This window comes from Chelon labrosus (assembly GCF_963514085.1).
Source record: "Chelon labrosus genome assembly, chromosome: 7".
In the NCBI taxonomy this organism is placed as follows: domain Eukaryota; kingdom Metazoa; phylum Chordata; class Actinopteri; order Mugiliformes; family Mugilidae; genus Chelon; species Chelon labrosus.
Window position 1 is genome coordinate 10,327,397 of NC_140343.1, and position 12,997 is coordinate 10,340,393.

General features: G+C 44.0%; 1 protein-coding gene across 1 annotated transcript; it reads right to left on the bottom strand.

Moving 5' to 3' along the window:
• Positions 1-936: 936 nt before the first annotated feature.
• Positions 937-12,363, bottom strand: zmat3 (zinc finger, matrin-type 3; the record flags this gene model as incomplete). The annotated part of the gene is made up of 6 exons (XM_084548996.1): positions 937-1,421; positions 3,780-3,883; positions 5,012-5,178; positions 5,695-5,835; positions 5,925-6,649; positions 12,240-12,363. The coding sequence occupies 6 exons, from the start codon at positions 12,361-12,363 to the stop codon at positions 1,213-1,215; spliced, it is 1,470 nt and encodes a 489-aa protein (XP_084405122.1). The 3' UTR covers positions 937-1,212.
• Between the last annotated feature and the right edge of the window lie 634 nt (positions 12,364-12,997).

Sequence of the window (12,997 nt, forward strand, 5' to 3'; positions counted from 1 at the left end):
AAAGTGGTATGGAGGGTCGAAAGTGAAATCCACACTCAAACATACAGTGCCGATAAGTAGACATTCAGTCATTGCACACACTGTGTACAAGAGTCCTGATAATTATTAAATACATTATAAGAATTTACAATATATACTATAGGCTAACATTAACCAAAGAATCAATAGGATCCATTTATACTGTACTATATTTACATGTATCGTTAAGTTAATTTATTTACAGTCTTTGTGGATTCAGTACAAGAAGAGAGATGACACCGAATATAGAAAAGCCCAATCGATACTGCAGATTGGTTTCCACAATAAATGGCTAGCCAAAGCTTACTCTTTAGCCTAATCCCTTCCGAAAGGCACAAACAAGGCTAGCAAGGGCTTAGCCTTTAGCCTGATACACCCCAAAGGACCAGTAAGAGGTCGGCTGAAAATCATATAACACTGCATCTACTGCATGGTGTTCATTGTGCTTTGTTTTCTTTAATTAGCAAGTAGCGCTTTGGATTTTATTTTCTATTACAAAGATGCTGAATTGGCTCTTGTGTGGTCAATACGTGGCCCTGAAGTCCCTGTTGCAGAGGTGTTTAAAAAAAATGAATAAATAAATAAATAAATAAAAAGAAATACTTGTCGGGGTAATTAACACAGAAGAATATGTCTTAAACTAAAACTTTGTCCTCAGTGATTGTTTTCCCAAGGAGTCCTGAACCATTGCACGTCTTTCTTTCTTTCTTGATGCTTGAATCGTCTGCATGATTGGCTGTTCTTGCTCCTGATGACCACTGTTCCTCTCCTTGCAGCCCAAGTAAGCCAGCATATTTCTTTGCATTACATTTACATTCACTGAGTCTGAACGCACCCTTCGGAGGACGGACGACCTGAACAAGTATTGGGTCAAAAATATGTTTCAGTGCCTAGAAAATAGATTTTTTTTTTCTTTCTTAGTTGCATGTTAATTTAAATCCGATTATAGCATCATATGGTGGTTTGCCCATCAGGACGGACTTGGAACGACCCTCTACTTAGTGGACTAATCAACACCACAACCAATTTATTTAGTTGAGGATTTAATTAACTGTTTTCTAGGCCTGTTGGGCTATTCACGTGAACATGCCCCTCATATACGAGGCAGCATTTGGCTTTCCTGTTCTGTGGTCTATCTGCTCTATCCTCTAGTCCCTGTCTTCGCTCTTCCCGCCCCTCCCGCTCTCGTGTCTCTTAGCTGTAGCCGAGGTTCTCCATCTCGTGGCGGTATCTCAACTCCGACACTTTTGCCTTGTGCTGCTTGCTCTCCAGGTGCTGCCGGAAGTCTGTCTCCTGCTCGGCTCCGCAGTTGCACATGGAGCAGTAGAACTGTCCGCTGGGAGTCACGCACATGGCCAAGTCCCTGGGGATGTGCTGCCTCGGCCTGGGGTTGTAGTATGGCCCTGGGGGTGGGAGAAAGAGGAGAGGGAGACTGAATCGTCCCAGTTTTTGGCTACCTTGACATCTGGAAGGACGGTGCCTTCATTCAAATTCCGGGTCGCAGGGAGGCGGGGCTAGAGCCTGTCATTGGGCGAGAGGCAGGGTACACCCCAGGGCTACCACAGAGAGACAGACAACCACTCACACTCACACCTACAGCCAATTTAGAATCACCAATTAGCCTAACGAGCATGTTTTTGGACAGTGGGAGGAACCCGGAGTACCCACTCAGACACAGGGAGAACATGCAAACTCCATCTCCAGAAAGGCCGACGGATTCGAACCCAGCATCTTCCTGCTGTGAGTCATCAGTTCTTACCACCACGTAAAACACTTGTGATATTCCCATTAGCCGCTGTATGCCAAGCTAAGATTGCAGTCATAGTAAAGACTGACCATTTTAGCACGCTAAACATCACACTTACCCTTAATGTGTCAGCCTCTCATAGATCGTATTGCCGGCGAGGACTCTCGATCTTATTGCTCAATAAATTACTTACACAAGTTGATTGATCACCAGAGTGGATTAATCCACTAATTGCTTTAGCACAAATGTTAGGCTGCGGATCACAAAACCACCTTTCAAAACAGCTTTCGCAAACAGACCGAACGGGCCATTTAATTACAGTCTGATCTATTACTGCTGCGTGTGATAATGACACAGGTTGTCTGGGGTAACAGCAAGGTGGACCGCTGGAAAAGGCTTGTTTGTGTGTGTGTGTGTTAACGCCACAGAAAAAAAAAGAAAAGGAGATAGAGAGAAGATAAAACAACAGTGAGAACGCAACCGCGGGACAGAGAGCGAGCTATTTCAGGGTTTGTCCATCAAGAAAACTGATTAAATCAGAAGAGTGAGAGAGAGAGAGAGAGAGAGAGAGAGAGAGCGGTAATGTGCTGTATGATTTATCTGGTTTTATCTTGAGTGCTGAATGTTTTAGTCTGCGGAAGGAGAAGGAGTCAGACGCCTCAAGAAAGACAATTCTGACGTCAGCAGAAAGAAAGTCTGACGTTAGCCGACCTGTTACACAAAGTCTAAAGCAAACAAATGTGGTTAAATAAAGGAGCTTTCAGGTTAATAGTGTTGTTTGAACACTGGTGCAGCCATGTTACTCTCAGCCAAACAGTTGAGCAGCCTTGCTTTTCCGAAACACCAGAGGAGGCTGATAAGTGGGCGCTTGAAAATGAAATCACATGACAGAGATTTACATCATTATTTCTTCTCTCCTCTCGTTGCTGCAGTGAACAAATGATGCCCTCGAAGCCTGATGAAACTAGTGGAGTGTTAAATAAGAATACTCCGCTAAGCTGTCTGTCTTTTAAAATTAAAAAAAGTCTGTTTTCAATACAAAATTTCCACATGCAATTCTATGGTTTTAGGAGTATTTATTAGCGCTCAGCATTTCTTTTTAACCTATTCTGACGTCAGCGAATGACAGAACTGCTGTTGACTTTTTTCTCTCTCTGCCCCAAGGGCGCTCACTAGCGCTCAGTCAGCTATCAGAGCTGAGATTTCATTCTGGACTGGACTCCAGACTTCCCATTGAATGTACATACAGATAACACAGAGAGAGGATGTAGTGAATTAGGGAACATATCAAGTTTAATGCAACATAAATAAAGGCAAAAGGCAACGGAGAACTGGAGCGTCCTTTGAAGAAACACTCAGCGCCGTCGGGGAAAAAAAAGAAATACTTGACGGCTGACTGCTTCTCAAACCTACAGCTGTTTGTTTATGGTCAGATGACATTTACTCGGGTCACGATTGCACCATTTGTGCTTGCTTTAGTACATTTTATCCTGACATAATGTTCAGAGAAGAGACTGAATGTCAGCTTGTTGTTGTTCTGTCCCCCCAAAAAACAATACCATTGTGATTTTACAGATCATAATCAGCAGCTGTGAACGCTGTTTGATTGGTTAAACAAACAAAAAGCCTGTATTGTCAGACTCACACTAGCTGGGACTCTGTCAGTCTCCATATCCAAATGCAGGGAGCACTACTGAGGACCGTTTACGACTCTGTGGTGGCACCAGCCGCACCCTACGGAGCGGTCTGCTGGAGCAGCAGCATCTCGGCGGCAGACAAAAAGAGACTGAACAGACTGGTGAAGAAGGCCAGCCTCTGTTCTGGGTTCTGCCCTCTTGGGCCTGTGGAGGTGGTGGGTGATCGGAGGATGGAAGCAAAGCTGTCATCCATGATGGATAACCCATCCCACCCCAGCCATGGCTCTACAACCAAGCCTGTTTCCAGTAAACTCACCATGTGTATAATTTCTATCTTATCTTAAAAGATCTTATCTTTGTTTAGTTTAATAGTTTACCTGGCATGGAGGCAGGTATCTGCGGGCTGCGGCGGTTTTTCACCAGTCGGTACTCACTGCCGTCTTTGCGGTTTCTTCTCGGGACCACCTCACTGATGCTTTCTCTGTAACGGATGGAGTCAGAAACACAGCAGCTCAGTCGACATGGTGAATTCAACGCATTAAGTTCTATTATCTTGTGTAATATTATAAGTTGGCTGGCTAATTAATGACTTGTGTAAAATGTATCGTTGGATTTATGTTCCTCACTGGACTAATTTAAAATAATTTGTGTTATTTCCTGGTTTAATTTTGAAAGTTTCTTTCCTGGAGCCTCTTGTTATGCTTTATCACCAGCCAGTGAAGAGAATAACACTGATGAGCTCATTATGATGTAATGTTCTTCTGGGAAACCTGGGTCCTGGCATTTCTGTGGATGTAAGTCTGATACTGTACGTACAAGTGTGCCCCAGATGGCAACGCCAAGGTGGTGTTCTTGCCTCCTGCTGCTACGTGTTCCCCTGATAATTGACACAAAGGCAACCAGCCCTCCAGGTAGTGCAAAAGAAAACCTGATTCATCAGTCAAGATCACCTCCTTCCATCGCTCTGTGGTCCAGTTCTGAGCTTCACATGCTCATTGCGGGTGCTTTTAACACTGGACAGGGGTCAGCATGGACACCCTGACTGGTCTGCAGCCACACAGCCCCATACAAAACAAACTGTGCGTTCTGACACCTTTCTATCAGAAACTTGAGCTATGGAAGCTGGTCTGTTGGATCAGACCACACAGGCAGGCCAGCCAATTTCTAATAGATACTGACCAGTGCAGGCCAGAAACACTCCACAAGAGCTGCAGTTTTGGATATCTAATCTAAGTCACCCTAATGTGGCGCTTTCCCTATGGCATCCTGTTTCTAACATCGCCTTATGTATCGCACACACTGACAAGTGCCATGATTGTGACCATTGATCACGGCGAGTCGTAATGTGTTTCCCTTCCTCTTTACTTGCCTGAATCCTTGTGTCTCTCGTTAGCCCTTGTGGATTTTCTACGCTGGATTACTAATTATGTTTTCGACTCAGCCTGCTTGAACTTTGCAGTTTACTTCATTACTAATTCTACCTAGTTTCCTGAGTGCCGTCTTAGAACGGAAAACCTTGCAGAAGAAGACCAGAAAGATGCTGAGTAACCCCTGCAGACAAACACGTTTACGCTAACTTCTTAAAAACTAAAGCCAAAATCCAACCTACATGTTACTGGAGTTCTGCTGGGCCTCAGCCAGCCGTAGTTTCTTGGCGTGGTTCTTGCCCTGGTAGTGGGCCTGTGCAACTGCTGGTGAACTGAAGGAGGCGTCACACAGTTTACAATAGTCGTTCTCTGTGGCCAGGATGACCCGCGGCGCCCCCTTATACAGCGACTGCAAAACACGGGGACAAAGACGGACAGTGTTTGTGGTCAGAGGAGCCAGGGAGCAAACATTGCGAAAGAGAAGAAAGAAATGTTTAGGTCCAGTGGGAGGAAGAGGAGAACAACTCTGTATGATTTCAACTGGAAAACACTGCTTAAGCTTGAGAACATCATCAGGTAATAAGTTAAGGAAAGAAAGGCGAACGTTTCCTAAATGTTCACTAGACATATTTCAAAGATTATTAAAACAAGAAACATTTGGGACTTATTAATGTCAGTTACGTACAAAATGGGCAGTTGCAGGTTTATAATACAACACTTTGGAGAAGGTATTTTCTATTTAAAGTGCACCCACTATTCAGCGGCGAGAGGATGAAGTGAGAGACTCTGCTGTTCCCTTCCACCTCCTCAGAGGGAACAATTTAAATCAGCAGAGAGGCCACTTCAGCAGCAGAACGCCCACCTTCTCAACTAAAACTGTACCATTCAGGTGGCTTCGTGCTGAGTTGCGGGGTTTGAGCCTGACCTGCCTGCCTGCGTCACTGTCGCTGGATCCTGAGCTGAGGGCGGTCTGGCCGGACGTCTCCAGGACCTCTGGGATCCTGATGGCGGGTGGCTGTTGACTGCCAGCGTAGAAATTTCGTAACTTTTTACTGTGGTTCTTTCCCTTGATGAGAAGGAGACACGCTTGTGTTATATATCTTATGTTTTTTATATATAAGTTGTGCATGTTTGTAAGTGTGTAAGTCAACAGACCTGGTAGTGAGCCTGCGCCTGCTGAGCAGAGTTGAGGGTAACGTTGCAGAGTTTACAGTACAGTGGTTTACACAGCTCTTCCAGCCCCAGAGAGTCCTCCTGCTCCTCCATCCCTAGAGAAGAGCCCTCATCCTGGGGCTGCTCGCTGGCTGGGGCTGCTTGACCTGGGAGAGGACCACAGATGAGGTTGGACACTGGGGCTGGCATGAGCGCCAGTCCCGGGGGCCTTGGGGGCAGCTGTGAAGGATCAGGGCCGGGAGCAGGAGGTGAAGACAAGGGGCTGGGAGGGAGGGGAAATCGGCAGGCTGTGGGCGCCACGACAGGCGGGGGAATGAGTGCTTGGGCGGGGTTAAGATGTGGAGGCCCCAGTGTTTGTGTGAGGTCCATGGGTGGAGGCACTATTGCTTGTGTGTGATCTACAGGTGGGGGTCCCAAGGTGTGCGGCATCGGTGGAGGCCCCATTGGTTGAGCTGGGGGCATCGGAGGAGGTCCTAAGGCATGTGGTGGGGTAATGGGCGGCGGCCTTAATGAGTGAGCTGCAGTCAAGGGAGGGGGTCCTAGACTTGGGGGTCCAATTGCCTGAGCAGGGGCAATGGGTGGAGGGCCAAGGGGCTGCACGGGCGCCATCGGCGGAGGTCTCAACTGGTGCAGAGAGTCAATGTGGTGGAAAGGCTGCTGGGGATGGCTGAAGAGACTCAAGGGAGGCTTCAGCATGGTTTCTGGACCTGCGGACAGAACGAGACATTCACAAAAAGATTTGACGAGGAAGTCAGTTCCTAATGACTGAAATTGACATTAGCAATTTTTATATTGTGTTTGCTTTTTTTACATTATGGGTTTTTGTTAGATTATATTCAAGAAATCATTCAGAAATTAAATCAGGAGGTTCAGCCACTTATGTTTCTATCAGGATTAATTTAAACAAACTGAGGACTCCATTGGCTTTTTCATAGCGCCATCATAAAGACTTTAGTGTATGACCAGTCAATTGTTCTTTTTGTTTTTGGCCAAAATCAGAAAATGTCAGACTGTTAGAAGTCCAAACTGAGCTGGTTAACACGGTAAACCTTACATTGCCAGTTTGAACACGTTAGCATGCTGATGTTATCATTTAACACAAAACACTGAGATATTGATCTGGTTATAAATGTCATGTTTTCTGTCACGTTTTCTGTCATGTCTTCTGTTCTTGGGTTTTCTGTCATGGTTTAGTTTCTTAGGTTTGTTTATTGTATTTTGTTAAGTTCTTGGTTTTTTATAGTCATGGTTAGTGTTTAGTTTTTCTGTTCTGTTTCCTGTTTTATTTTGTTAGGTTCTGGACTTCCTGTTTTTGTTACTTCATGTCTTTTTTCCTTTTGGTTAGGTTATTGGTTTCACCTTGTCTACTTTCTTGATTTGCTTCACCTGTGTATCGTCACCCCTGCTCCTCGTGTGTGATATATAGCCCTGCCTTCCCCTTTGTTCCTTGTCGCGTCATACGGTTTGTTAGCCACGTTTCGTGTCACAGTTTGTTCATGTTCCATGCCACAGATTTTTCATGCCACGTTTTAGTTTTGATAGTGTTTATGATTTTTGTTTTTGGAAATCCTGCCACGTCGGCAGCGTCCTTGGTTTTTGTCAGTTTGGTCTTTTTTGTTAATTAAAAACCCTTTTTCGTCTACTTCTGCCTTCAAAGTCCTGCGTTTGGGTCCAAAACTCCCAACCTCAGCTACCCCTACTTGACAATAAATAATAAAATATGTCTAATAAGTGTAAAAAAATCCCCTATTTTGAGGGTTAACCACATTAGTTAAATACCAAAACTAGTAAAGATGGGATAAACTTTGTAGGATGAAAAGAGGAAAAACTAAGGTATGACCTAGTCTGTCAGATTAGCCTCGAACCAAAGATTCAGGGAAATGAATCAGTTGCACAGCCGAACAAAAACAAGTCATCTAAATGTCTCTTATTTTGCAGAGGCACATGTGATTTAATTATGGGGATCAGAGCGTTAATGAATGCGATACAGATGCAGATTTAGGTAAACATCATCCATTGACAAACCATGAAGTGGACACTGGCAAACAAATCCAGGGGCAAACGTACAGCGACGAAGAGGAGGCATTTGTTTTTTTGAGCCTCGAGGCAGGAGAGATGTAAAGAGATGGAGCAACAGAAAACACATTCTCAGACAGAGAGGCTTCACAGTCCAGTGGACATCACAAAGATTAGGCTCGAGCCGGCAGCCCCTGCAGTCACGCGAACGGGACTTTACGTATAGTATACGTCCGTGCGCTTGCACACAAACAAAGACAGTGACAATAAAATTCTCACAGCCTGAAGTATGACCATAATAAGCTCATACAGTGTGTGTGAATAGACTGTACTGTATAGGCATGGCTGTGCGTACTGTATCAAAACAAAGGCTAAAAAAAAAAAAAAATTGTTCATTTGTTCATTTGTGTTGCAATAAAACTCCATTTTGTTTGTGTGAGAGAGAGTATAATGACATATATTGTCAGGTCAGTAATAGGCCAACAGCTGTGTCAGAACTCACTGCGCTGGAAGCTTTCATCTGGAATCCAATCGGACGCCCGAAGGCAGTGAATCATGGACCCAAAATAACACCCTGGGCTGTTTGTGTTTCCGACTGCTGCTCGCTGTCAGCCCGTCCGTCCAATCTGTCTTGCCGCATGTCTGTCACCTGGCCCGACTGACCTCAGGAGAAAGGTATGCTGGACAAAGCACTGACCTTACTATAGTCCTGTCAACAGCAAGATGAGACTGTGGAAGACTGAGCAGACCCAGTGTGGCGCCTGTGCGTTAATCAGCCGAGCTTATGCTTATTCATTTGCCCGTGAATAAACATAAAATCACCACTTATTGGCATGTGCAAACGCTCTTTTAATATATCCTGATCATGAAAGGTTTCCCATACTTGGTTTCCTGCTTGGAAGATATTTTCAGGCATCCTCTGGGAGCATTAACAGTGATTTATTTGTAGTAAACAGTAGAAGATGTGGGCTGATATTGGCCAGCGTGGACCGATGGATGGACAGTTAAAGAGAAACAGCTCTCCAGCTTTCGTAAACAGAAAAATGAAAGAAGTAACAGCGAAAGTGCATCACGGACCCACCTAAGCGACGGCGAGTTTGACACCAAAGATGGAGAAAGCACTTTTTTAAAGGTTTGTGCTTCAAATCTTCATACGTTTTCACTGATTATTATTATTATTGCGATGTCGAATTAGACAACGCCTCAATCCGGAGCCATAGCGACCAACCAGTCACACACTGCACATCATCAGCCTTTAGCGAACCCTACGACCCTGACGGAGACAGCAGCGGTTCAGCACCCCCACACTGCAAGGGAGTTGACCCCGTTTTTTTTCTTCGTGATCCATTAAACACTTCACAGAGCACATTATGCCGCCACACAATAGATGTAAGTCTTTTAACTGCATGCGTTGCATTTAATTATGTCTGTTTGCTACACAGTTATGTCAGTTACAATGTGAGATAAGCTGGAAATTGTTGCGTCAGCTTCCTGCATAATATTTTTTCGTTTATTCCTGATCTATCCTTTGTTCCTTTATCTGAAACGTAACAACAACATCATGAAGCCATTACTGTGTCTGAAGCAGAAGCCAATAGATTAAACGAACCAACCGTTTTTGGTGTGATGAAATGATTGCACCTTTTTTTGTATGTACATTTCTGTACATTTGCCAGCATCACACTTCTTCTGTGAGAATTTACATACTCGACGTCACCGTGCACTCCCATCTTACTTTTCCTGCAATTCAGACCCTCAAAACTGGCAGATCTTTCCTTGCATCTCTTAACTTGAAGCTCCTCACTTCTAAGGGCTCCATCATTCAAATCTCAAAACATGGTCACTGGTGCTGAAGCCCTTACGGCCAATCTGTCTTTGAACTCAAGAGATAAAACCATCAAACCATCAAACAGCTTATTTTCCCGAGAGACATCAAGATTTGGGGCATGTGCAGTCTTTGCACACGCTAAACTCAAGCTGAGGGAAACTGGTCTTAATTACGACACACATTTGTGAACATATTTGCTTTTTTGTTTTTTTCTAACAAGGGAAGCAATCTTGCCGCGATGGCACTAAGCGCAGGCGAAAACCTGGAAGAGGCCAAAAAAACTATTTAGCAGATTGCAGACATGGCAGCCAGAATCATTAATAAATATGTCCCTGTTGGATCCAAACAGGATCCTCTCGCAGGAAAATGTTTGCAGAGCAAAAACATGCTTTGAATGATACCGCTGCGCACAAAAGTAATAAAAAGAAGATTGATGCTCGACCTTTACTCAGAACATTTCAAAGGCTGATTTGTGGCACTTAATTAACATACAAATAACAGAGTCGTCAGAAAAACCTAAATGCATATCTGTTATTTTATTGTGGCTTTTTTCTACATTGACTGTTTGCAGTGTATTTCTTGATGGCCCTGATGAAGGCCACGGGCCGTGACGCGTTGGTCTATTAAAGTCGTTCCACGCACTACAAATACTCCTGGAGCCATGACCTTTCTGCAATTTCTTTTCCTTCTCCTTCTTGCACCTCGGTAGTAGGTGAAGTTGCACCAGAAACAAAGACCCCTTTTGGTTTTTCATAGTTTTAATTTGAGCAAGATAGGTCAAGGTTAGTTTCCTCCCTTCCTCAGAGACCCGCATCCCCTCCCACGCAGTGCAGTCTACAGAGCTGCAGAACATACACATCATTACGCCACTGGATCTTGCTGCAAAATTCGAAAACATACGTCTGTCGCTTTGCATTTGAGGTTTTGGAGAGAATGCAATCAACTTTGCAAGTCATAATCAGGCTTGTGTAACTCTTATCTGAAAGGAGCAAGTTAGAAGTAGCTGCAAAATTCATCCTCTCTGCCAGAAAGTTGGAAACAATGAACGCCTAACTCGAAACAGAATTAATAATAATCACTTGTGAGATTTTTATTTTATTTTTATTTTTTGGCTTTAGTCGAGAGTTCTTGGTTTGCAGGTTTGGAGCCAAGACACACAAAAATGTCCTCTCCTAAAGCCTGATAATCTCATGGCCTCCACTGAGAATCTCTATATAGGCCAAGCATTCGTTTTCTCTGGAGTTTTTTCATGCAGTACTCGGTTGTGTCACATCAATTATGGAGCGATGAAAAGCACATGCCTCCTGCACTTATTCTATCTGCTTGATCTGAACTGGTCAAGCACTAGCACACTGCAAAGACCAAGTATGTCCAACTGTACTTTTACTGCGATTCACTTACTGCTCTAACACAGTAAAGCCGCTTTTACACGTCAGTAGCTTCCTCGCTTTCACTTTCACCTGTTTTTATCTAATGGAACCATCTTTGATCTCTTTAATGATTCAGAACAATTCACCTGGGCCGTGCATTAGGCTGTTATTACTACAGCTTACTGATTCGTATTCATTCCTCCTAATATAGAATACAACTAGACATCTCATCTGTCTTCTGAAAGGCTAGATGTCTTGATACTGCAAGAAACAAGCATGCATGAATTTATGAATCCAATTATTGATTTGATTTCTTAATTTATAACTCATTAAATATCTGAGAAGCGTAATCCAACTCAAGTTGTGTGCTTTTAAAATTCTAAAATGATTTTTTTTTCAGATGACTTGTCTATTATCCGGTACTTTTCCGCCCCCATAAGCATTTACATTGCAATAATTACAGTGACATTCATTCTCAATGTGACATTTTCACCATCACAGAGAAATATGTGTGCAGAAGACATATTTAACTGCATGCATCAATGTAGCTTCATGGCACATACTGGCCTCTAAGCCCCTAAAACCAACAGGGAAGCTAGCAGCCTATAGCTCTGCAGGTGCAATGAAGAAATACTTACTGTATAATTGCCACATGTCACCATCAGCTATAGATTAAGCAGTGCACAGGCTACAGTAGAGAGAAAATCTGACAACTCGAGAGATGAAAGTGAGCATTGCACTGAGGTTATACGCTGTTTCGTATTACAGGCAAACCTGGAGGCTCCCTGGAGCCTAACACACAGCTCTCCTGCAGTGCAAGAGAGCATTAGAGTAACTCGACATCCCTCAGATTTTTCAGAGCAGCCTCCATGCTTTAAATGCTGAACAGAATGTAGGCTGGTGCACCACTCAGCGTGACATTATGAGGATGACAGCAGCACCAGGGCAACCGGTTTCCTCATCTGCAAACGTCCCTTGCTAGATTTTCTCCATCCCCGCACATTAGCGCATATAGACTGCTGCTGGCAGTGAAAGGGGGGGGGGGGGGGGGGGAGAGATCCTGAATGGCAAGCCTCTCCTTACCTGGCAATCGGGCGAAATAATGGCTGCTGTCACCGTAGCTGACAGGCGGCGAAGTGTAGTTTCTGCAGTAATCTGCACTCTGGTAGTACGCTGCATCTCCGCTTTTAAGCTGCAGCGCCATCATCGCAGGAACATCCCTCTGCCAACTTCTCCTCTCTGAAAAAACCGGGCGGCCAGGCAGGATGACAGTCCCTACCAACGCTCAGGCACCGGGGGCTTTCACCGGAGGGGTGTCCTCCAGAGGAGCGCGAAATCCAGGAAGCCACATCAGGCAAGAATACATCTAAAATCTCAGCTTGTGAGCGTATTAAATATCTATTCTTATATTAAATATCTAAAAATATGCTTTCGCAGTCCAGTTTTCTTTTTTTTATCTCATAAAAGCTGCCGAGGTTCCTCCACCTCCCCCCTTTCCTACTTGGTACAGTCCATTTCCGATGCCACTGCTGCTTCTTAGCATGGGTGGCAATCATGACACATTGTATAAATATGTTACACCTCTGTGGTACACTAACATCACCCGTGCTGGCAGAGTCTGCAGAGAAAACAACCGTAATCACAATGTAATTAAAATGCTAATGTGATAGGAGGGAAATGTAGTAAAATCCTGTAATACTACAGGATAAAAAGAGCCGATTAAAAAATAAACTGTATTATTATTATTATTATTATTTGTTTATTTTTCTACTGCTGTTGTGTCCTGCTACATATATCATAATATTATATATATATGTATATATTTTAAAGATCCATCTCAT